This window comes from Peromyscus eremicus, chromosome X (assembly GCF_949786415.1).
Source record: "Peromyscus eremicus chromosome X, PerEre_H2_v1, whole genome shotgun sequence".
Classification (NCBI taxonomy): Eukaryota; Metazoa; Chordata; class Mammalia; order Rodentia; family Cricetidae; genus Peromyscus; species Peromyscus eremicus.
Genome location: NC_081439.1, coordinates 118,514,767 through 118,540,757, shown reverse-complemented (window position 1 = coordinate 118,540,757; position 25,991 = coordinate 118,514,767). Strand labels below are relative to the sequence as shown.

General features: G+C 37.5%; 1 protein-coding gene and 1 non-coding gene across 3 annotated transcripts in view; one reads left to right on the top strand and one right to left on the bottom strand.

The window, feature by feature from the left end:
- Nucleotides 1-25,991, top strand: part of Atp11c (ATPase phospholipid transporting 11C) — a 178,875-nt gene that overhangs the window by 129,082 nt on the left and 23,802 nt on the right. For both annotated transcript variants that reach the window (XM_059250219.1, XM_059250218.1), the window contains exons 20-24: nucleotides 2,990-3,164; nucleotides 7,978-8,080; nucleotides 9,407-9,552; nucleotides 21,977-22,036; nucleotides 24,709-24,836. In XM_059250219.1, coding sequence (XP_059106202.1) covers nucleotides 2,990-3,164; nucleotides 7,978-8,080; nucleotides 9,407-9,552; nucleotides 21,977-22,036; nucleotides 24,709-24,836 — 612 coding nt within the window. The remainder of the gene's footprint in view (nucleotides 1-2,989; nucleotides 3,165-7,977; nucleotides 8,081-9,406; nucleotides 9,553-21,976; nucleotides 22,037-24,708; nucleotides 24,837-25,991) is intronic.
- Nucleotides 12,482-12,584, bottom strand: LOC131900257 (U6 spliceosomal RNA). The gene has a single exon (XR_009376175.1). It is a non-coding gene; the product is annotated as a U6 spliceosomal RNA (small nuclear RNA).

The window sequence follows — 25,991 nt, the reverse complement described above, 5'->3', positions numbered from 1 at the left end:
CTAATAACTTCACATTTGTGGTTGTATTTCAGAATTTTGAGAGCACAATTAAGTTTATAACAGGCACAAATCTCATCTTGAAGGTCCTGCTCTTATGATTTTATCTAAACCTAATCAACTCTCAAAAAATCCACCTTCTAATATCATCACAATGAGGACAGGCCTTTAATAAGTTTGAAAGAAAATAGGTCAGTCTATAGCAATATGTAGTACTCAATTTGAATAAGCCAGGCATTATGGAAAACTTACCTTATGTTTTTTCTCTGTTCCTGGTTGTGTTTAGAATTAGGCATAGTCTTTTCCCAAGTTAATAGGCTTCAGATCCAGAATCCTTTTGCCAGCTTTGTTCCTTTCCTTTTTCCAATTCACATTATCCATCAAGCCTTAGCCAAGCTTCAATTACCACTGTTATTTCAGATCATGTGCCTATCATGTGTATTCAACACCTTAAGCCCCTCTGCCAGATAAGGTCTTTAAATATTAAAGTACTGTCCATACCACAACTTTACCCTGAAACCTTTGGTAATTCTTCATTAGCCACAGGTACTCAGGTCATACCAAAGGCCTGAAGCAGGATTAATTTGCTTTCTAGTGTGCCCAACATACATTTTCTCCCTTCACTTCTTTCATCTCTGCCTTAAATGTGACTTCCAAGTGTCTCACCTCACAAAAAATTAAGCAGCAAGTATTCTTAATCATTGAGCCAAGTAACCCCTCTAGACAGTAAACTTTGAGTAGCATTAAAGTAGACAAGTAAAGCTATAACTATGAAATTTTCCTGTACCTACTGCTTCTACTGGTTTGATTTTCAAAGAGCACCCAAGATTGCTTGAGCAGAAATTAAATGGATGCTGGTTTGCTCTCCTCATTGCAACAGAAAATTGATTGACTTTGGTCTATTGTAAGTTTGTGTGTGTGTGTGTGTGTGTGTGTGTGTGTGTGTGTGTGTGTGTGTGTGTATGACGTTTCATACTTGTGTTGTGTGTGTATTAGTCACTTTTCTATTGATGTAGTAAAACACCACTACCAAAGCAACTGGCAGAAGTGAAGTGTTTATTGATATGTATGTTTCCAGAGGAATAAGAATCTGTGGTGGCAAATCAGAGGCACAAAGCAGAGAAAACCAGCTGGAAATGGCATAAGGCTTTGAAACCAAAGATGTACTTCCTCTAGCAAGGCCATATCTCCTAGATCTCCCCGAACAGTGCCACCAACTGGAAACCACGTGTTCAAATGTCAGAGCCTATGGGAGACACTCTTATTCAAACTACCACAGTGTGCATTCAGATTATGATCCACCCAAATCTCTCCCACCTCTACTACCCCCTCTACCTACCTACAAACCCCATTCTTGTGTTCATGACTTTGTTGTTTGGTTACTAGCTTGCATTGTTAGTTTTAGAGAACTACTCTGTGACCATGGGTTTGAAACTGATTTTTTGAGACAAGGGCTCATGTAGCCCAGGCTGGCCTTGAACTTTTGATCTTCCTACCTCCATCTTGCTTTACATTTGTTTTCTTGGCACCTAAATGCCTCTTAGTCATAGTTACACATGAAAACTACCTAAGGAATCTTCAAAATATAATTTGCAGTACCAAGTTGTGCCCAATATTTTCTTACTTACTTGGTCTACAAATGGAACCAGGCATGGACAATATTTTAATATAGGTAGGCCTGGGTTAAGAACCTTTAGGTGATATAGAATGATATTTATTTAAATGACGTATGTATTTATATTATGTTCTTTTTGGGGGGTTGTTTGATTTTTCAAGCTGTGTAGCTCTGGCTGTCCTGGAACTCACTTTGTAGACCAGGCTGGCCCCAAACTCAGAGATCCACCTGCCTCTGCCTCCTGAGTGCTGGGATAAAAGGCATGTGCCACCACTGCCCAGCTATATAATGTTCTTCTGTTTTGCCCTATTTGAAAAACCATGTTCTATGGATTGCTATTGTCCTCAGGCAAAGATACTGTTTCTTTGTCCCTAAGTCATTTGATCTTTTGTTTACCTAGAAGTTTCAAGTTAACTGATTATTTATCTTCATATCGACTTTTGCATCATTTCACAATAGTTTGACTAATTGATCTGTAGTTCAAAAGACTCATTTTAAATTTTTTATAGAGTCATACTGCACAACCACCTTCATTTTTATACATTTTAGAACTTAGAATTAACTGTGGGCAGTCCTTGCCCCCATGGCACTATTAGCCCCTTGTGCCCTGTTATTTCTGTTAATAGGCAAACTTGGTGCAATCCACTTTGTTCTCTTCCTCATTTCTCTACTGAAATTGACATTATCAGTTACATCCTCCCTAAAACTCTCCTTCTTAGGCCAGTAAAATAGCTCATCAGCTAAAAGCGCTTGCTATAGAAGCCTTATAACCTGAGTTCAATCTCCAGGACCAACAGTAAAAGGAGTGGGCCAATTCCAGAAAGTTGCCCTCTGACCTTCACACATGTGCCATGCATGTGCATATGCATGCCCACACACACACACACACACACACACACACACACACACACACACACACACACTAAAATTAAAAAAAAAAACACCAACTGTATTTCTTGATTTCTGTGATATCCACAAAATGCTGACATTTCCTCCTTCTTGGGAATCTAGTATCTTCATTTTCTCCCTAATTAAAGAGCTTTTCTAACCAAAAGTCACTATTGTGCTATCATTAGAGGCAGTTCATTCTTTGGGATGAATAGATGAAGGAACTAGAACTGGTGACTTGTCTCATCTGGGATAGTCACCTCTGTGATTAAGAAACTCAAAATCAAGCAAGGAGTTGTGGTGCCTGCCTATAGTCCCAGGACTTAAGAAGGGGAGACAGGGAAATCAGGGAGTTGGAGGACGGCCTCAGCTACAGAGAGAGTTGAAGGACAGCCTGATCTATGTGAGACCTGTCTCAAAACAAAATAAAATCAAGGTGTTAATTCTGATTATATAATAGATTCAAACACATTTTTATATCTTTTTCAGAGCATGGACAGAGCATCAGGAATATGGATTAATCATTGATGGCTCCACATTGTCTCTCATACTAAATTCTAGTCAAGACTCTAGTTCAAACAACTATAAAAGCATTTTCCTACAAATCTGTATGAAATGTACTGCAGTGCTCTGCTGCCGGATGGCACCGTTACAAAAAGCCCAGGTAACTGGATATTAGTTAATTTTCCATTCTGGATCCTCTTCACATATCTCATTTCTCTCCCTGGCTTTTCCTTCTTTGTGAACAAATTCTGCAGTCTCTTCCAAATCATTTTAATTTTCTTTGAAGTTTAAATAGGGATTTTATTTGTAAACATTGCTTGTTTAAGTAGAGAATAAGAAAAAACTTTTAAATAAAAAAGGAAGAAATGTTCAAGTCTATAATAAGATGAAATAATAAAATCGCATGCATATGCCTTTGTTCTATGCACAAATCACTAGTATTCTCCTATGATACATATGCTTCTTCATTCAAATTATTTTAAACCTGTACTGTACTTTGTGCCCTCAAGTTTGCTGACCAGTTCTTTACCTTCTAGACTTCTCAAATGAGTACTTAGTTCCTACTGCCTCTGCCCAGTGTTCATTCCTCCCCTTGGCATTATTAGCGCTATATATCCTGATCTTTCTGCTCTTACTACTCTGCTGGCTTGGTTACATATAAACCTGGCTCAATTCCTTAAACAATATTCTTTTCCTTGTTTCTTTACTACAGTTGACACTATCATTTACATTCTCCTCAAAATCTTCCTTGATTTGTGGGCTTGCCCAAAATGCTGACATTTTCCCCCCTCTTTGGCATTATAGTATCATTTCATTTTGTTTTATCCTGTATTTTTAGATTTTTATTTTTATGTGTGGGAGTATTTTGCCTACATGTATATCTCTGCACCCCTTGGGTTCCTGGTTTCTCCAGAGGCCAAATGAGAGCATCAGAACCACTGAAACTGGAGTTACAGACATTCATGAGCTGCTATGCTGGTACTGAGAATTGAACCTGAGTCCTCTGAAAGAGCACCCAGTGCTCTTTGCTACTGAGCCATCTCTCTGACCCATTATCCTGTATTTTCTTAATAGTTTTCCTTTTCTATGGTAAAGTTTTTCTTTGATTTTCACATTATGGACTCTCTCTCTAGATTAACTCTTGATTTCTCTGCCTTCCATTGATAAAGCTTTAGTCCTGACTTTTTCTTAAGAGTATGTTTCCTGGTTCTAGCTGTCTGCTAGACATCTCCATTTTGATTCTCTACTATCACATTAAATTCTAGTATCCTAGACAGATCTTACAGTTTTCGTGAATAGTTTGTTTCTTCCCTTGTTTTACTTTACTTCTATTACTAGGGACATTTTTCTTTGTTCCCTACGTCTCACATTATAGACTGTTTGTTCTACCTATTTTTTGTCATAGCTCTCATTTTCATGAAACTTTTTGATGTTGCTCATATTTTTTTTTTCCTACCCAGAACATGGGGTATCTTGTGGTTCAGGCTTCAGTGTATTTTATCTTTGTCACTATAGTTACTTTTTCTAGACTATTATGTCTATGTCTGAGCCATTACCTTCTGTCCAAATCTTTGGGATTCTGTTACAAACCCATCTTCTTGGGTTACCCTTATTGTCCCAACTCTGCCTTCTCTGCAGCTTAGCCATCATTTTCTTTGGCATCTCCTATTATTTCTATAACCAAGCTTACTATGGTTTCAACTTTCTAAACCCAAAACCTTTATGTATTGACTACCCTCATGCTTTATTCTTGTGTGTGGCTTTAGCCATCAAAGTATGTTTTCTAGTACATTTTACTAGTTTTTTTCTACTTGTTTCTTTCTTCTCACTTCTTTCCAGAGCCAGACATTGAGTAGCTCATTAAACTTCATTTGTAACCTCCTAGCTTCCCTTTATTTCCTCTTCATTTTGTTTTCTACCAGCGCCTTCTGTACTCTGCTGCTACTTACACAGTATCCTTCCATGTTGATATAAATCCATGATCCATATGTGAAAATTCATTGATCTAGTCACACCAGACCTAGTTTATGAATGTTTACTATTCTTACTTCCCTGTGTGCCTTTTGTATATCGTTCCTTTTCTCTGGGAATGCCCTATTCTTTCCCTACACACACAAATTTTACTAGTATTTCATTATTTAAATCATGATTTCTTCTGTAAAATAATGCCTAATTGGGGAATACTTTCCTCTTCTTTGATACCATAGCTTTCTTACATGTAATTTTTTCTTACATTTATTGATGGATTGATTGAGTAGTACATGTATCTTGGTGCACATGTGGAGATGAGAAAATGACTTGCAGAAGTCTGTTCTTACCCTCCTCCATGTGGGTATCAGGAATCAAACCTGGGTCTTCATACTTATTAGCAGGTGTCCTTACCCACTGAGCCATTTCACTAGCTTTCATATGGATAATTGGATAATGTCATATACTCCGGTACAGATACCATATTTTGTTATCTTTATGATTTAGCTGGTTATCTAATATGCTTGTGTTTATAACTAATCTCTTTCATTTGCATGTTTTTCAATGACCATACCTCTTCTTTTTTTGTATTAGTATATTGTTTTGAATGGTATATTGCATATATTTATACTTGTTGAAAAAAGCTATTTTTAGTTAAATTGCCTCTTTTTCTTGAAAGCTACCTACAGTTTGGAGAAAAACTCTTAATATGGGTAACTTTAAGAGATTAGGGGAGCAAAACACCCTAATTGTCGTGCTAGAAACCTCATCCAACTACTGAGGGATCTGGATGCAGAGATCCATGACTAGGCCCCGGGTAGATCTCTGGGAGTCCAATTAGCGAGAATGAGGAGGGTTTATATGAGAGAGAATTGTTGAGACCAAGGTTGGATAAAGCACAGAGACAAATAGCCAAACGAACGGAAACACATGAAATATGAACCAATGGCTGAGGGGTCACCAACTGGATCAGGCCCTCTGAGTGGGTGAGACAGTTGATTGGCCTGATCTGTTTGGGAGGCATCCAGGCAGTGGGACCAGGTCCTGTGCTCATTGCATGAGTCGGCTGTTTGAAACCTGGGGCCTATGCAGGGTCCCTTGGCTCGGCCTGGGAGGAGGGGACTGGACCTACCTGGACTGAGTCTACCAGGTTGATCTCAGTCTGTGGGGAAGGCTTTGCCCTGGAGGAGATGGGAATGGGGGGCGGGCAAGGGGGAAGGTGAGGGGGGAGGGAGGGGGGAGGAGGGAATCTGTGGCTAATATGTAGAACTGAATTGTATTGCAAAATAAAAATTAAAAAAAAAGAAAAGTAAAGCAAAAAAAAAAAAGAGAGAGAGAAATTAGGGGGAAAAACCTACATGTTTACCTTACCAAATCATTCATGACTTTATTGTCAGTAACCACAAATCCTTTTATTATTTTCTACAAGGAAAAATTATAATCTTTCAACCTAACCTATGTTTTTCTTGTGAAGGTGGTCACCTTGATAGTTATATTGCCTTCCAGGTTGCAATTTTTAATCCTTGAGGTATAAATTATTGCTGCACATAGTATACCAAGTGCAAATTACTTAACCATTATTATAGCCCATCGAAACTGAATTGAGTTTGGATTCTCTAGCTTTGTCCTTAGTTCTTTCACTTATAGAAATTGAGATTATTTCTGACAATCTTTTGTAAAGTTCTTTTTTTTTTTTTTTTTTTTGGTTTTTTCGAGACAGGGTTTCTTTGTGTAGCTTTGCACCTTTCCTGGAACTCACTTGGTAGCCCAGGCTGGCCTCGAACTCACAGAGATCCACCTGGCTCTGCCTCCCGAGTGCTGGCATTAAAGGCGTGCGCCACCACCTCCCGGCGTAAAGTTCTTAATAGGAACCAAATTAATGAGAGTGATCAGGCAAAAGCTAACATTTCACTTCATTTTTGTGTTGAATGGTATTGGACATGTAGGATTTTTTAAATGATTTTAACAAATTAAAAACTTACTGAGTCTTATTTAAAGAAATATTATGTTCCTTGCATAATTTATTTGTAATCACATAATTTATATTGAAAATGAATTTTATTTATGCTAACCAGCTTAAGAAAGCAGGGGGACAAACTTTATGGAAAGCATTATTTAGTGGCTGAAACAAATATGTCATGTTAAGGCTGCTAAGTCCCAAGGAGTCTTGAGAGTAGATGGCAAACGATGACTATCTGAAACAGTGGAAAGGCAGCTTTGACCTAAATATTTTCCCTAAGTAACTTTCCCAGGAGGTTTTGGAGATCTCTGAAGCAGAAGTCATTTAATACCGTCGGCGACCGTTTTTTATTCAGTATTTGTCCTGAAAACAGCATTGAACCACACTGCATTGTTTTCACATCTGGATGAGTTACTATTTGGAAAGTGATGGAATTTGTAGCATTTTTCTACAAATCTCACCTCCTTTAAGATGCCCCCTTTGAAATGTAGCTATCTGTAAGAGAAAACAAACCATATTGGATAGTGAAGAGAGTTCTAATTGGCAGCCATATAGGTGCACAAGATTAGCATAAGTTCTATAATTACCTTTAGGGTATCCTTAAGGAAGATAGGAATGTCTTCATAAAGAAGGGATTAAGAGGTAACCAAAACACTGTTCTGATTTTTTCATTCTTCTTCTGATGGCTTTGTATATGTTACCTCAAATCCAATTTATGGCCTCCACTCTCACATATTCAACAATATAATCTAAAAAGAATACGTGGAAAGATGGCAAAAGAAGGAAACATGCCAACCTTTAGTAAGCATGGTAGGAAAGGTTTTGAGCATTTATGCATGTACAGACCTGGAAACAAATGGGGTGCTAGTGTTGCATTTTAAATGACTATGTTACTTTGCACCTGACAAGACTCTCACACATTATATATACAAGCTACCTTTCTGTTTGTGAAACCTGCATTTACACTTGTAAATGACAATAAACCCCAGTGAGTTATTACAATTCTGCTTTTGACTTTTCTGTCTCTTTGGTATTTTATGTTTAGATTGTCAGAATGGTGAAGAACTTGAAAGGCAGCCCCATAACACTGTCAATAGGTGATGGTGCCAATGATGTCAGTATGATTTTGGAATCCCATGTGGGAATAGGTAAGAAACATTTAATGGCCTCTATAAGGTATCATCATCAGTATTGCTTTTTAGGTTAAATCAGTCTTACTCCAGATTGTTTTGGTTACTCGTCTGGAATTTGAACTTGTGAATAATTGTTAATCTAGTGAAAGATTTCTTCTAATAGTGACCATTCCAAGGTCCTACCCATAGTAGTTAGAGAGTATTTATATGTGCCAAACAAAGTAGATTTTTCCTTTTTCTTTTTCTTTTTTTCTTTTTGGATTTCCAAGACAGAGTTTGTCTGTGTAGCCCTGGCTGTCCTGGAACTTGTTCTATAGACCAGGCTGGCCTCAAACTCAGAGATCCACCTGTCTCTGCCTTTTGAGTGCTGGGATTAAAGGTGCAAGCCATCACCTCCTGACTTTAAAATGGATTTTTCAAACCTTCTTGTGTCAAAATTAATTGAGTAGTTCTTGTTTTGACAGCATGCATGACATTTTATTAATTTTTTTGCACCTCTGGCCAGGCTACCCACTCTATTATTAATTACTCTCTCTCTCTTTTGAGATTGTTAACTGTTAGAGGTTAAGAAATTGTCACTGATTGGCTCATTTTCCATACAGTGGTATTTATGGGTACCATGGGCTATAGTGTTGAAGTCTTATGTTGACATACACCAACAGCTTTTCTAGCACCTACACAAAGTTTTCACATATCCGACTGCTATTAAGCACCCAACCTAACACCTCAGCAACATTGGGCAATGGATTGGGAGCACATACAGAATTAATGTCTTGGACATTATTATAGTGAAGTTTGGATTCCCAAATTCCTTCTCCCATTCAGAAGTAGAATGATTTAGCACGGAATTCTAAGTTTTGCTCATTGATTACCCAATGTGGAAATGGCCTATGGCTCATAAAATCCATGAGTAGCTATTCCGTTTCATACAGTAAAAGGGTTTCACTGTCTTTTCATATTTCCTTTACCACAAAACCCAGACCTCTGAGTTGCCTTAATATTACATCTAGTTTAGTGTTGTGCACAATTAAGCACATACTGAATGCCTTAAATAATGTTCAGGTGGATTTTTTCCCTCCAGATAATTTTTGCTTTGTAATGGTTGAAATAATGACTCTGCTTACTGTTTTATATTGTACTAACAAATAACTGATCATCAATTAAACATACTTTTATTTGGCGAGTCTCAGTATCACTGTTAAAGCTTCTTTTTATTTTAAAAGGAGTAATCTAAGGTATACACTCAATTTGTAATATTTAAACAGCTTAAAAATATAAAAACAGATCAGGCATTTGCTCATTCTATAAAGTTATCACCATACAGAGATATTCTTTCTTTAGGTATTAAAGGAAAAGAAGGTCGCCAGGCAGCCAGGAATAGTGATTATTCTGTTCCAAAATTTAAACATTTAAAGAAACTGCTATTGGCTCATGGACATCTATATTATGTGAGAATAGCACATCTTGTACAGTATTTCTTCTACAAGGTACGTAATCAAATGTTTATAATTTAGCTGTTTTGCAGGGGGGTGTTTTTGAAACAGGATCTTGCTATATAGCCTAGATTTGAATCATTTTGTATTTGTTTTTGTTTTTTAAGACAGGGTTTCTCTGTGTAGTCCTGGCTCTCCTGAAACTCACTTTGTAGATCAGGCTGGCCTCAAACTCACAGAAATCTGCCTGCCTCTGCCTCCCAAGTGCTGGGAATAAAAGAGTCAAACATCTTCTGTAACTGGGGCTAACACACACTCCTCCTGTGTCAGCCTCCAACATGCTGGAATTACAGATGTGTACCACAATGATGAGCTCTGCAATTTAATTTCTGTGAATCAAAACCAAGGCATTACTGATGACATTAAAGATTTGAGATTAATTTTGAAGTCAACTTTATTAAAATATAAGTTAAATATATGTTTTATCCAATAAGAGTGTATAGATCCAAGCCAAAGAGTTGTTTTGTTTAGCTAAGAGTGTATGGATCTTTTTTGTCCTTTCAAAGAATTAAGTGCTTCTTTCATTGATTCTATTTTTTGTGTATGTATGGATATTTTCATTTCATTTTTTTCTTCTATTGTTTTTGAGATTGTAATGTGAATATATCATTTCTCCTTTCCCTTTCTTTCCTCCAAACTTCCCATATACCCCTGTTATTCTCTTTCAAATTCATGGCCCCTTTTTTTCATTAATTGCTGTAGCATGCATATATGTATATATATATGTATGTATATATATATGCATATATTTTTTTCCTGAATATAACCTGCTCAGTCTGGATAATGTTGGAGATATATATATATCTGTTTCCGGGCTGACCATTTGGTATTAGATAGCCAATTGGTGTGTGCTCTTCCCTGGGGAAGACTTTCTCCCACTCTTGGCATTCCTTAGTTGCCTGTCGTTCCTTGTTCATCGTCTTTTCTCCATCCACTTTGGCATGTCTGTTGTTGTCCTTGTTAAGCTGGTGTTTAGGTGGTCATGTTGGTTGAGATTCGATGGACGCAGCTTCTGATACAACTAGGAGACATAATCTCACATTAAATTCCCTGATCTCTGGCTCTTAAAATCTTTTTTCCTCTTCTTCCTCAGCGTTCCCTGAGCCTTAGGTGTGGGAGTTGTTTTGTAGATATATCTATTGAGACTGAGTTCCACAACTCTGTATTAGATTGTGGTTTTCTATAATGTTATCTGTCCATTTCTAAAACAAGTTTCTTGGATGAGAGGTGAGGACTTCACTTAATCTGTAGGTATAAGGGCAAATGTTTAGAATGTAATTAGAATGTTGATTTAGTAAAGTGGCAACTGTATTTTCCTCCAAGACCTATGACTTCACTATCCCTGAGTAGTGAGCTGGGTTTACAGTACCAGGCATCATTTCCCTCTTGTTGAATGTGTCTTAAGGCCAATTAGAGAGCTGTTGGTTACTACCAGGGTATGTGGGCCACTACTGCACTCTTAGGGTTATTGTGCAATTCTGGTTCTCAATATAGTTCATAGGCCTCATAACTGGGTAGGACTGTAGGTTGCCTTCCTCCTTTGGAAGCTTGCATGGTACCTTCTGAATGCTGTTTCTCAGGGAAGACACATTCAGGTCAGTTTCAACTCGGGCCTCCAAGCCCTTTGAAGTATATGGTATCTTCAGCAATAGGGACTTAATCCTTCTACCTCTTGGGGGCAACCAAGGGCAATAGCAATAGACTGCATGTTTTTGCTGACCAACAAGTCAAAAGAGGGCTTCTTATGCCTATTATTGGGTTTTTTGCTAGATGGTATTTGGCTCTTGGAGGGAGCATTGTTAGCGCAGAAGAGAAAATTTCATTTAAACTGTATATGTATATTTATACACAGACACGTGTTTTATAGGTTTGTGTTTTAGGTATATAGTTAACAGTATGATTCCTTATGACTTTTTCAAACATCCTTACTATAACTTCACCTTTCTCCCTCTTTCTCCTGTATTTATCTCCCCCACCCTCCAAATTAGAGCCCCCATTTTTCCCATTTCCCTAATCAGATCACTTGTACTTGTATTCCCCTCTCTATGGCTCCCAAAACAATGGTTCCTCTTTACTTTCATGGTTTCTACAGTTACTCCAGGATACGTACTCACATCTGAAGATTTGGAACTAAGAGCCTCCCATGAGAGAGAACATGTGATAATTGTCTTTCTGGGTGTAGTTCCATCCATTTATCTTCAAAATTAATGATTTCATTTTTCTTTGCATCCAAATAGTATTCCCTAGTGTATATGTACTCATATTTTCATTATCCATTCATTGGTTGAAGGACATTTAGGTTAGGTTGTTTCTATTTCCTAGATATTGTGAATAGAGCAGCAATAAACATGGCTAAGTATCTGTGGAATAGGTTTTCTCATCCTTTGGACATATGCCAAGGAGTCATATGGTATGGTATATGCTGGGTCATATGGTAGTTTTATTTTTAGCTTTTTTGGGATTTTTCCACACTGACTTCATAGGGGCTTCGCCTGTTTGCAATGCCACCAGCAGTAAATAAGTATTATCAAAAATATAGAACTGTAACCAGAGGCAGAGCTTTCTGTCCTGTATGCCTGATTATACCCGACAGTCACTTCCCAAATTACCACTCAGAGGCTTATATTAATTATAAATGCTTAGCCAATGGCTCAGGTTTATTACTAGCAAGCTCTTACATTTGAATTAACCCATATTTCTTATCTATGCTTGTCCACATGGTTAGTGGCTTGTTACCTCATTTTCTATATATCTTGCTTCCTCGGTGGCTGGCGGGTGTCTGCCCTGATTCCACCCTTCTTCATCTCCTTCTTCAATTTGATTGTACCACCTAACCTAACTTATTCTGCCTCACCATTGGCCAAACAGCTTTATTATCAACTGATGAGAGCAACACATATTCACAACACACAGAAGGACATTGCACAGCATGGAACACTTTATAAATTTGCATGTCATCCTTGTGCAGAGGCCATGCTAATTTCTCTGTATCCTTCCAATTTTAGTGTATGTGTATTTTTTGAAACAATTTCTCACTGTATAGCCCTTGCTAGCCTAAAACTCCCTATGCAGACTAGGCTGGCCTCAGACTCACAGAGATCCACCTACCTCTGCCTCTCAAGTGCTGGAACTAATAGTGTAAAAGTGTGTATTACTGCACCTGACCATTTAAATAATTTCTAACTTTAATATTTTTTTTTGTTTATCTTTGGAATTCAGATTGTACTTGCTTTTCCAAGGCCCTAAAGTACATTCTTAGCTCTGACTTTTCCTCTTTGGTAAGATCTCATGTATCTCAGGCTGGGCTTAAACTAAATGTATAGCTGAGGATGCCTTCATGCTGAGTTTATGTGCTGTTGGTGATTGAACACAGGGCTTTACACAGGCTGAGCATGTACCCTACCAAATGAGCTAAATCCCCAGCCCCATCTGATGTTTTTAATGCAAATGCTTATAGGTATAAATTTCACTCTCAGGACTACTTAGCCTATATGTTTTGGTATTTTGTATTTTCATTTTCATTCAGATCTCTGATTTTTTTATTCCTTCCTTGATTGATCTATTCGTCATTCCATAGAGTATTTCTTTATTAAGAAATTTTTTTATTCATTTACATACCAAAGATCCCCCTCTTCCCTTCTCCTGCCCCTCTAGTCTCCCCTCCCAACCACCCCCCCTTTCCTTCCTACAAGAAAATAAGACTTCCCATGGGGAGGTACATTTAGTAGAGGTAGTTCCAAGCCCCTCCGCCTGCCTCAAGGCTGTGCGAGGTATCCCTCCATAGGTAGTAGCTCCAAAAGGCCTGCTCCTGCACCAGGGATGGATTCTGTTCCTACTGCCAGGGGGCCCCTTAAGCAGATCAAGCTACACAACTGTCTTGCTATGCAGAGGGCCTAGTCCAGTCCCATGCAGGCTCCACAGCTGTTGATCTAAATTTCATGAGTTCCCACTAGTTTGGTTTGGGTGTCTCTATGTTTCCCCATCATGATCTTGATGCCCTTGCTCATAGAATCCCTCTTCTCTCTCTTTGACTGGACTTCAGGAGCTCGGCCTGGTGATTAGCTGTGGATCTCTGCATCTGCTTCCGTCAGTTACTGGAGGAAGGCTCTATGGTGACAGTTAGGGTATTCACCGATCTGATTACCAGGGTAAGACAGTTCAGGCACCCTCTCCACTATTGTTAGTAGTCTAAGGTGGGGTCATCCTTGTGGATTCCTGGGAATCTCCCTATCACCAGGTTTCTCCCTTACCCCATGATGTCTCCCTCTATCTTGATATCTCTTTCATTGCTCTCCCACTCCATCTCTGTTCCAGCTCAACTAATGCATTCCCTTATGTTCTCATCCCCCACCCCCTACCCTCCACTGCCCACCCCTCATCCCCAGTTTACTCATGGAGATGTCATCTGTTTCTCCTTCCCAGGGCAATCCATTCATCCCTCTTTGGGTCCTCTTTGTTAGCTAGCTTCTCTAGAGCTGTGGATTGTAGTCTGGTTATCCTTTGCTTTACATCTAGTATCCACTTATGAGTGAGTACATGCCATGTTTGTCCTTCTGAGTCTGAGTTACCTCACTCAGGATGATATTTTCTAATTCCATCCAATTGCCTGCAAATTTCATGATGTCATTGTTTTTTACTGCTGAGTAGTCGTCCATGTGTGTATGTACCACATTTTCTATATTCATTCTTCGGTTGAAGGTCATCTAGGTTGTTTCCAGGTTCTGGCTATTACGAATAATGCTGCTATGAACATAGTTGAGCATGTGTGCTTGTGGTATGATTGAGCATTCCTTGGGTATATGCCCAAGAGTGGTATAGCTGGGTCTTGAGGTAGATTGATTCCTGTTTTCTGAGAAACCGCCATACTGATTTCCAAAGTGGCTGTATAAGTTTGCATTTCCACCAGCAGTGGAGGAGTGTTCCCTTTGCTCCACATCCTCTCCAACATAAGCTGTCATCAGTGTTTTTGATCTTAGCCATTCTTATAGGTGTAAGATGTTATCTCAGAGTCTTTTTGATTTGCATTTCCCTGATGACTAAGGATGTTGAGCAATTCCTTAAATGTCTTTCAGCCATTTGAGATTTTTCTGTTGAGAATTCTCTGTTTAGATCTGTAGCCCATTTTTTTTTTTTTTTTGATTTTTCGAGACAAGGTTTCTCTGTGTAGCTTTGCGCCTTCCTGGAACTCACTTGGTAGCCCAGGCTGGCCTCGAACTCACAGAGATCCACCTGGCTCTGCCTCCCGAGTGCTGGGATTAAAGGCGTGCGCCACCACCGCCCGGCTTGTAGCCCATTTTTTAATTGGATTGTTTGGTATTTTGATGTCTGGTTTCTTGAATTTATATATTTTGAAGATCAGCCCTCTGTCAGATGTGGGGTTGGTGAAGATCTTTTTGCATTCTGTAGGCTGTTGTTTTGTCCTGTTTATTGTGTCCTCTTGCCTTACAGAAGCTCCTCAATTTCAGGAGGTCCCATTTATTAATTTTTGCTCTCAGTGTCTGTGCTACTGGTGTTATATTTAGGAAGTAGTCTTCTGTACCAGTGCGTTTAAGACTACTTCCTACTTTCTCTTCTATCAGGTTCAGAGTAACTGGTTTTATATTGAGGTGTTTGATCCACTTGGACTTGAGTTTTGTGCATGGCGATAGATATGGGTCTATCTGCAATCTTCTACATGTTGACATCCAGTTATGCCAGCACCATTGGTTGAAGATGCTTTCTTTTTTTCCATTGTACAATTTTGGTTCCCTTGTCAAAAATCAGGTGTCTGTAGGTGTGTGGATTAATGTCAGGGTCTTCAATTCGATTCCATTGGTTCACATGTCGGTTTTTATGCCAATACCAAGCTGTTTTTATTACTATAGCTCTATAGCAGAGCTTGAGACCAGGAATGGTGATGCCTCCAGAGGTGACTTTATTGTACAGGATTGATTTAGCTATCCTGGGTTTTTTGTTTTTCCATATAAAGTTGAGTATTGTTCTTTCCAGGTCTGTGAAGAATTGTGTTGGGATTTTGATGGGGATTGCATTGAATCTGTAGATTGCTTTTGGTAAGATGGTCATTTTTACTATGTTAATCCTACCTGTCCATGAGCGTGGGAGATCTTTCCATTTTCTGATATCTTTTTCAATTTCTTTCTACAGAAATTTAAATTTTTTTATCATACAGGTCTTTCACTTGCTTAGTTAGAGCTACCCCAAGGTATTTTACATTATTTGTGGCTATTGTAAAGGGTGATGTTTTTCTGATTTCTTTCTCAGCTCATTTATCATTTGTATGTAGGAGGGCTACTGATTTTTTTTTTAGTTAATCTTGTATCCTGTCACATTACTGAATGTGTTTCTCAGCTGTAGGAGTTCCCTGGTAGAATTTTGGGGGTCACTTAGATATATTCCTTGGAGGCAACAAATGGATAGATCCCATTTTTTAATCAATCTTCTTATCTATGTCTGTTGGTTGGGGAATTGAGACATTAGTATTGTTATTATTGAAATATGTTAATTCCTGTTATTTCTATAACTGGTTTGCTTAACTATTGCTTCTTTTTCTGAATCCTATGGTTGTGTTTATCTTTTTCTTCAGTCCAAAGGATTCTTTCATGTATTTTCTGTGTAGGTGGTTTAGTGGTTATGAATTCTTTTATCCTGTTTTATCACAATTAACTTTTCTTTCTCCTTCAATTATAAGTTTTGTTGGAAGCAATTTGGTTGACTGTTGGCTTTCAGGGCTTGAAATATATCATTCTAGAAGATCTCCTGGCCTTTAAAGTTTTTGTTTAGAAACCTTGTATTCTAATGAACCTGCCTTTGTAGGTAACTTTGTGTTCCTTCTTGCACTTGTGTGTGTATGTACATACTCATATACAAGTGCTGCAGCATCTGGAAGAAGTCACTTCTTTCCCTTTACCATGTGGGTCCTGGGTATCGAACTCAGGTTGTCAGGCTTGACAGCAGATGCCCTTACTGAGCCATCTCTCTGTCTTCATATTAATTTATCTTTGTCATTGTCCTGTGTTTCAGTTCCTCTACCTTGTCTTTAAACCCTGATATTCTGTCCTCCCTTTGATCCATTCTATTGGTAAGACTTTTTAAGGGGCTTTTAATTTGACATACTGAATATTTTGTTACCAGTATTTCAATTTGTCCTTTTATTTTAGCATTTCTAACTCTTTGTTGGATTCTATTTTCATCTCCTCTGTTTACTTATTTCATTTAGCTTTTTGTGTTATCTTGAATATTCTGCTTTGGAACCTTTGTCTGTATTCACACTGTCTCTGACCAGGTTTCCACCTAGTTAGGTACTATGAGGTTTTGATGCAATGTTTCTTCAGCATAGATAGGTTCAGCCTATAGTTCTGTAATACTTACTCTAAGTTTCCAGAGGGTTCAGATCATGTATTGTTTGGAGCCTGCCAAGCTATCAACTCAGTAGGGGTCTTTTAAAATGGCATTTTACAACTGTTCCAGTTCATTGCCAAGGAAAAGGTTTTTTTTTTTAATCTTTTTCTCTGCAGCCACCATGCATAACGTTTGTCTCTTTTCTTCCATCTTTCTTTTTTATTATAATATATATATTACTGAGGGTATTATGCCAATTTTTGAGACTCTCTGTTTTAAGTTTCAGTAGTCACTCTAACAGAGAGGAGGGAGTTCCCCAGACTATGCTGTCCCTTGGGTTGGACTGTATTTTTTTCTCTTCTGATTTCCAAGGTTTCCTATTTTACTTTGAACTAGGCTAGAGATTTTGTGGCCATCACCCATTTCTTCTGATAGCTGTTAACTAGCTTTCCCCAGATTATTCCCTACATAATCTAGCAGACCAAGCCTGCATGATGTCCACCATCTTGTCTAACATCTCCTGTTTCACTTCTTTATTCATTTTGTCATCTATAGCCCATCAAATGAGTCATCAACAATGATCCCTCTTGGTATATATAGCATCAGATGCCAAGACTCCTATATATGTATTTGTTAAATAAAAAATTAAAAAACTAATCAAGCACAGGTGCACACCTTTAATCCCAGCACTCAGGAAGCAGAGACAGGTGGACCTCTTGTGAGTTTGAGGCTAGCCTGGTTTATATATATTTGAGGACAGCCAGAGTTACATGAGGAGACCTTGTCTTTGAAAATAAAAAATAAAAAGAAAAGAAAATGTTTATAGATAACACATGTATGTGTATATAGAAGGAAAAATGTATAGATAATAATATATATGATCACTGATCCTAGGTTGCCAGATTTGCTAAAAACCCTGCCTTGCCAACCTGTATTAACTAGTTGTTGGGCCAAACATTGAAAAATGAAAAAGTATAATTATAATGATGGTAATTGAACCCAGCATGTGTAAAATAGTTTGCTGTTTGACAGAAGCACTTCATTTATTAATTAATCCTCACAAGATCTCCTATGAGGCAAATTATAGAATCTCAATTTTTTTGTTTGTTTTTTTGTTTGTTTTTTTGAGACAGGGTTTCTCTGTGTAGTTTTGGTGCCTGTCCTGGATCTCACTCTGTAGCCCAGGCTGGCCTCAAACTCACAGAGATCCTCTTGCCTCTGCCTCCCAAGTGCTGGGATTAAAAGCGTGCTCCACCACCACCCAGCAGAATCTCAATTTTAAATATATAAAAAAATAGATCTCAGGGAAATGCTATCTTAGTTCTTGGTTCTACAGCTAGGAAATATGAGAACTATATTCCCACAGTAGATTAAATCCAGTCATCTACATCAGAGTTAGGGTCTGTTGGGCTTGGCATCACTGTTTTTTGTTGTTGTTCTTTTTTTTGTTTTTGTTTTTTTGTTTTTGTTTTTACCTTCCCCTAATATGAGATCTCCATGAAGATTTGTCATGTAGATTTGTCTGGTAATCTGACTCTTTTTCCCTAAAAGCTTGGTTTGCCTCCAGTTGGAATTTGGCCTAATTCAAGCATCTGCCACCAGATTGAATGAATTCTCTGTTAAAAGAACAAAACAAGCTTTAACTTACCAAATGTTGACCAGTGGTCAAAAATTGTTATGACCCCGTTCACAACAAAGGTTATCAGAGATTATTTATGTAGGTGATTCCTTCTGTGTTCATTATCATCTACATTACTGACTCAACACTATTCATTATATACAGCTATCCTTTGTCAAAAAGGATTTCTAATCTTTTAACAGCCTTTGGTTTACCATTAGAAAAGGAGGCATTCCCTCTTTTTTTAGATATATTTTTAATAAATATAGGTGTATGGGTATGTGCACATGATTGGAGGTGTCCTTGTCATCAGATGCCCCTGGAGCTGGAGTTAAGGGCATTGTAAGATGTCCATGTGGATGATGGGAACAAAATTCCATCAGGAGTACACTCAACTGCTGAGCCATCTTTTCAGCCTTTCCATCCCCCACCCCCTTTTCTGATCATTTAATTTTCAAATTGTCATATAATCCACCCGGGTTACTTTAGAATATACTACTTTCCAATCTATTTCAATTTTACTCTCTGTTGTGTGATCATTAATCTTTCTTTTAAGACAATCCCTCAGTCTGATGCTCTTACCATATATGGATTTGGGTATGGTGTTTTGGTTTTTGAGGTTTTTGTTGTTGTCTTGCTGTTTTAAATGTGTATGTGTCTTTGAAACAGGGGTTCACCTTGTAGATCAGACTGGCGTTGAACTTGCCTCCTTCTGCTTCAGCCTCCAGAGTACTGTGAGATTACAGTTGTATACTATTATGCCTGGCTTTACTAATACTACTTTGCCTTGGTCCTTACTATCCTGTTCATCCTTAAGACCTAATTCAAGTTCTGAATACTTTTTTCCTTTTTCTTTTGGTTTTTCAAAACAGGATTTCTCTGTATAGCCCTGGCCCTCCTGGACTGGGCTGGCCTTGAACTCAGATCTGCCTCCCCCAGTGCTAGGATTAGACGTGCCACCACACCCCAGCATTCAAGTTTTGAATTTTTTGGTGGAAGGGGTGTGACACGGGGTCTCTCTATGTATCCCTGTCTGTCCTAGAACTCAATATGTAGACCAGACTGGCCTCAAACTCAGACATCCACCTACCTCTGCCTACTAAATCCTGGGATTAAAGGCATGCGCCACCACAACTGGCTCAAGTTCTGAATTCTTCAGTCAATCAAAAAGTAAATTTTCAATGTGTGGCTGTTTGCCAAGAACTCTTTTAGAAACCAAAGATTCACCATGGAGTAAGATAGTTAAACACATAATGTCCCTTTTATTATGGAATTTACACTCTAGTAAGGGAGGCAGATATCCTTTCTCAACCCTCTAGTCTTAGAGTAGTTAATCATACTCACTGAACTCTGCTTCCTCTAATCTCAGAAAATTTCCCTATAGAGCATAACTCTAAAAGTTGTGCTATTTCTGTGTTTTGCCAAAACTGATAAATACAAATGATTGCTAGTCCTGCAGGATGATCATAGGGACTCTGACTTTTTTTGCTACATTTTATTGTTATGCTCTGACATTTTATTTTTATGTTGTTCAAAGTATATTAGACCACACTTCTTTAGGTGTACCCTCTAGAACCTGTAGTATATTTATCTAAATACTTTCAGCATAGTACATGATGATCATCCATGTTAAGGATAGACTTGGTTTTTTAGAACAGCTCTGAGTCTCCCAGAGCAAATTCTGGTGAATTGAGTGAAAATGTATGGCAATGGGAAGGACAGTGCTATCTAGACACAGACATAATAAAAACAGGGCATTTGAAAGCACTTTCTTAAAAGAAGTCTAAATTTGGGGAACAGCAAACTGACTGGAGCACTCAAGCTTATAGCCTACTTTGAAGATTGACAGTCATTTAAAAATCAGTTCTGCTACATTTGCCTGAAGGCATTAATTTCAATATTTTATGCTCACACTCAGTGGCTTGTAATGGCTTTGTGAATTCTCCACTTGCCATTTTCATGTTTGATTTTAGCATTTCTCCAGATAAAAAGGTAAGTCCCTTTAGAGAAAGAAAGCTTTATTTGTTTAATGTACATGTATTTATTTAGTGTAATATGTGTGAGAATGCATATGTACTAGGGCACACATGTGGATGTCAGAAGAGAACTTGTGGTAATTAGTTCTTTTCTTCTACCATGTGGCTCCCAGGAATTAGAAATCAGGTCCTCAGGCTTGGAGGCAAGTGCCTTCACCTGCAGAACCACTTCACCAGCCCAAATTTTTCTTTAATCTGTTTTCTTATTGTTGCAAGAATGGTGCCTGTGCGTGCCACAACCCATATGTGGAGGCCAGAGAACAACTTTATGGAGTCAGTTTTAGCCTTCTACCTTTATGTGAGTTCTGAGGATTAAACTCAAGTTATCAGGTTTGTCCTGCAAGTGCCTTTTCCTGGTGATGTCATCCACCAGTCACCCTATTTCTTTCTTTGTTTATTTAATAGCGGTGCATGTGTGTGGTCAGACAATAACTTTTAGAAGAGACGATTGTTCCTTTGTGTGTATGAGAGAGACAGGGTCTCACTGTATAGCCCTGGCTGGCCTGGAACTCACTTTGTAGACCAGGCTGGCTCACAAATATCTGCCTGCTTCTGCCTCTCGAGTCCTGAGATCAAGGGCCTATGTCACCACACCTGGCTGCTCATTTTGATAATGACCACTGATACCATCTTTGCTTGTAGCGGGTGCTTAACTAAGTTTTTTTAATGAGGCATTAATAAAGGCAAGTATCAGTTAATAACTGTTGGTGTCAACATAAACTATAATAATATTCTGAGTATGTATTACTATTAATCAGCCTTAAAATATATGTTTGAGGTCAGAAACTTAGGGGCAAACAGTACTTGTTATTGTAGAGGCCTGGAGTTAGATTCCAACACCTTGTTCTGGCCTTCACATGTGCACACACATAGACACAGTTAAAAATAAAATATTTAAATGAAATAAAATACACACTTGGGTATTATGTAAGTCTATAGTGATTCTATAAATCCAGTTGGTATTTAAGGGACAGTAAATTAGGTGTTCATGTCATATGAACACATTTCTTTCCTGTAACAAGAATATAGAGAGCCAGGCATGATAACTCACATTTGTAGTCCTAGCACATGGGAGGCTGAAGCAGGAGGAAAATAATGAGTTTGAGACCAGATAGGAGTATATGGCAAGTTCCAGACCACCTTGGACTACAATGTGAGACCCTGTCTTCAAAAAGGAAAAAAAAAATCAAAAATAGCAAGAGGTTCTCATAAGTGAGATCCTCTTTTGCTTAGGTAGTGGCAAAAGTTACTATGAATTAATCATTTGATTTCAATTAATCATTTGAAACTAACTTCTTTACATCTTTGCAACAGAGAGTTGTTGCATTCTAACAGAAGGATTTAGGAGTGGCTTTGTACAGTGCCCTGTGTGGGTTTTTAAAGTTGATGAAGTGAAAATACTAATCTCGGTCTTAATATTTTCCAGAATCTTTGTTTCATTTTGCCACAGTTTTTGTACCAATTCTTCTGTGGATTCTCACAACAGGTATGTGCCCTTCTTAGTAGAAGTATAGCAGATACAGAACTATAATGATGACTGGCTCAGAAATTTGGTTAATCAATAAACAATTTAATGATGTTGACAAGCTAGATAACCACATTGTCACAGTTATCTGTGACTGAATTTCCAAATTTTAAAAATACTTTTAAAAAGCTTTATTTCTGTTGAGTCTAAATGCTAGGAAGCAATGTTTTTCTGAGGATATTGCAATGATAGAAACAAATGTTATCATTTTAAAGCTTGTGAGATAGTAATAGGGAAGAGATAGACAAATATGTGATATAGGATACAGTATTGGTGCTCTGAAGAAAAAATATAAAGTATAATAAAATATAAATTAATAATAAAAGGATATACTGTGACAAGATGAGAGGCTACTATTTTAAAAGAGTTATCTGGAACAATCTCTCTAATAAGCCAACATTGAGGCAGAGACCTGAGTACCCTAGGGAAGAAACTAAGCAGACACCTTTAAAATGTTAAAGGTAAAGGGATGGTCTCTGAGGAAGCGCAAATCTTTACTTTTTACTTTAGAGTTGTGTTAGTGCTGGTAGCAGCTTGCTTTATATTGTGTTTTTGAAGTGCATATGGGCTATCTTTTTCAGTCCATGGTCTCATTAGATACTCTCTAGAGTTCAGAAAGTAAGCTATGAAAATGTAGAAATGGAATCACACTACTTAAAACAAAAACCTCTTTATCCTTAGTAAAGCCTAGGATATTACTTATCTGTTTTTTTCCATGAAAAAGATAACATTTGTTACAGGTTTAGCAAAATAACAGTATTATCAACTAAACCTTGTTCATGGGACATTCTGTCTCCTCTAATTATGCATCCAAGAATTACAATTAATTCTCATGTAACCTTAAAGGTCCATCCTGAAGCAAAAGTAAATTGATGCTTCTTTTGTTTGAATAAATACAAGACTAAGTTACACACCAATCAATCTGGGAGTTTCTCTTTTAATCTACTCTTTATGAAAATGGGTAGTTACCAAAGCAAATGTAGTCATGTCATGGACTAGTACTCTCATTTGAAAATTAGAAGTATAGCACATTTTTATTTTATTTCAGTGAAATATTTTTTGCTGATCTTAAATCTTTGTTCATAGAAACAATATGAAAATTGTCTCCATATTTTATGCAGAACCATTCTTTTCTTTTCATTGAGATGTTGAGTGTACTATATTTCATGCTTTCTCTCTGTTGAAATCAAAGAATGTGACCCCTCCTGGGTCTACCAACTCCCTGTATACCCTAACTACTCTCTGTCTTGAATTAGAACTCCTGGATGAATATAAGGAAGAATCATTTCTGTCCTCAGTGCTTGGTACTTACTATGTTCTCTATTAATGGTTTGAAGCCAACTAGCGAATAACCTAAAAAAAGTTCTGTTCAAGTTGTTTACAACCTTTTCCAATCACTTTTCATTGTAATTGTGTGTTTACTTCACTGGTTGGAAATACGTAGTTGTATTGATTAGTATCACATTTAAGTGAATTTTATTAATCAGAGAACGTTTACATTGTGTGTGTGTGTAAGTGTGAATATAGGATGCCTTTAATTAGACAACAACAAATGGTTATATGATGACACCTAGCAGTGTCTAGATACATTGAACTTAGTAAGTACTTTCACCTGCATGAAGGTCATAAAATACTTAAAATTTTTTCAATAGAAATTTTGTAGGCTAGAAAGATGGCACAGTGTTAAATAGCTAGATGTTAGATAGTATTAGATAGATAGATAGATAGATAGATAGATAGATAGATAGATAGATAGATAGATAGATAGATAGATGGCACATATTGGATAGTTCACAGCCATCTGTAACTCTAGCTTTATGGGGATCTTACTCCCTCTTCTGGCCTCCTTGGATACATGCATTCACATAAACTTACCCATACACAGACATACACATACACATAATTTTAAAATTTTTAGAAATATTTTTTGAAAAAGTTTATAATTCCTGATTGATCATTTACAAATGTGGTATGACATCTGTGTTCACTTGTCCAGTACTTCCTTAATGCTTTCAGGATTTCTGATTGGGGAGAACTTCTGTTTGGGGAACTCAGTCCTGTTAACTCACTCAAGACAAAGATCACTAGGCTCATACTTAGGGTTGATCAAATTCAGTTTATTAGTCCTTACAGAGTAAGTACACACACCAGAGGAATTCTCAAGAAGAGGGTGCTAGAAATAGCTTTATTATAGGATTTGGGCTTATAAAATATTAACCAAAAATACATAAAATGTTAACCAGGAAAGATCTGCAACATAGGTTGACCACTCCCTATGGTTTAGTTTCTGTAAGGACTCCTGACTTGTACTTATTTGATCTTTTCTAAAATAGCTACTAAATATCTACATTTTTAGGAACTGAAAAATCTTATATAAAGTTAATAGTTAATATCTATTAGAAATAAGGCATAGCATGCAAATATTATTAAGATCCTGTTAAAGGGTCGGGTTTGTTAATAATGACATATAGAATTTTTTAATATTTTTATCTTTACCAAGTAGGGTGACCTTATTTACAAAGTTTCCTTTGCTGCCCCAAAACGCATTTTAAAAAACTATTTAGCTACAGGTTTTTACAAATACATAATTATATCAGTACATTGTTTTCCTCTTTGTTTGTCTATCTTTTCAGCCACTCTATGATGCTGCTTATCTTACAATGTACAATATCTGTTTCACATCCCTGCCCATCCTGGCCTACAGTCTACTGGAACAGCACATCAACATTGATACTCTGACCTCAGACCCTCGATTATATATGTAAGTTGAAAATATAGTTCAGACAATTTCCCATTCTATAGTTCAAGTTTGTCTGAACTTACTGTGTAGCTCATGTTAGAATTTGTGAAATCCTCTTATGTTGGTTCTGGTATTATTGGTAAAAGTCACCATGCTGGGCTTTAAGTAGTGGGTTTCATTTAATCTACAGGTAGGAAGGACACAGAATTGATCACTTGGTTCAATAAGTGGTTCTGTTGGGAATTTTCAGCTAAAACAGATCATTCAACCGGAGAGTGGTATATTTTCCTAGATATCAGTTCTGTACTTAAATGGATATACTTGTGTTCCATGTATAGATCATAAATTATTGCACAGTCTTTCATAGAGATGCAAAATAAATGCTATCACATAACTGTGACCCAGCCTGAAGTGTAACTTTAACCTTCTTAACATTGTAAGCAGTGGGTACCTGTTTTGATCAAACTTGACCTTAGCTTGTTCCTGGACAACAGATTATTGTTACCCTGATAACTTCTTTATAAACATGAAGTCTGGTCTATGTATATGGACCTCTACAGTATCCTACTGAATTTTAGCAGTGACGTTATGCATTATACCTTTAGAACTTAATGACTCACATTTTGAAAAATATTGATGTGAAACATTAGGTTATTTTCATATTCTTAATAGAAATTTGAAAACTGAACTAATTCTTTTGTTAAGAGAGTAGATAGGTGTAGCTGACTTCTTGAGCTTTAAACAGCAAAAAGTGAAGGCTCTGGTAACATCTGTTGCGTGTCTTATAGAGGTACTCAAGCGTAACCTTTCTCCAGATCCTTATTCCTGGTTTTTATTTATGCTTTCCTTCATGTTGGGTGACCTATTTTGAGTTTCTAACAGTTTGTTCATCTTAGTGTGGCTAAAAAGTCTGACTGGGAATTCAGTATACCATGATACTTCTGCCATTCTTTTTTCATAGATTTTTTACAAGGACAGGAATCACTTTCTGCTTTTGTTCCAGTCTAAGTCAGTGACTGGAAAGGCCACATTGGTTAGCAGTTGATAGGCACTCACTCCGAGGGTCTTCAGAGAGGTCCTTTTCCAATTTCTGAGAAACAGCCACATCTTTCTTCTCTTTTTCTGTTTACAAACAGCATCCCCAGAACTTTAGATTTGCACCTAAAAGTCCTATAA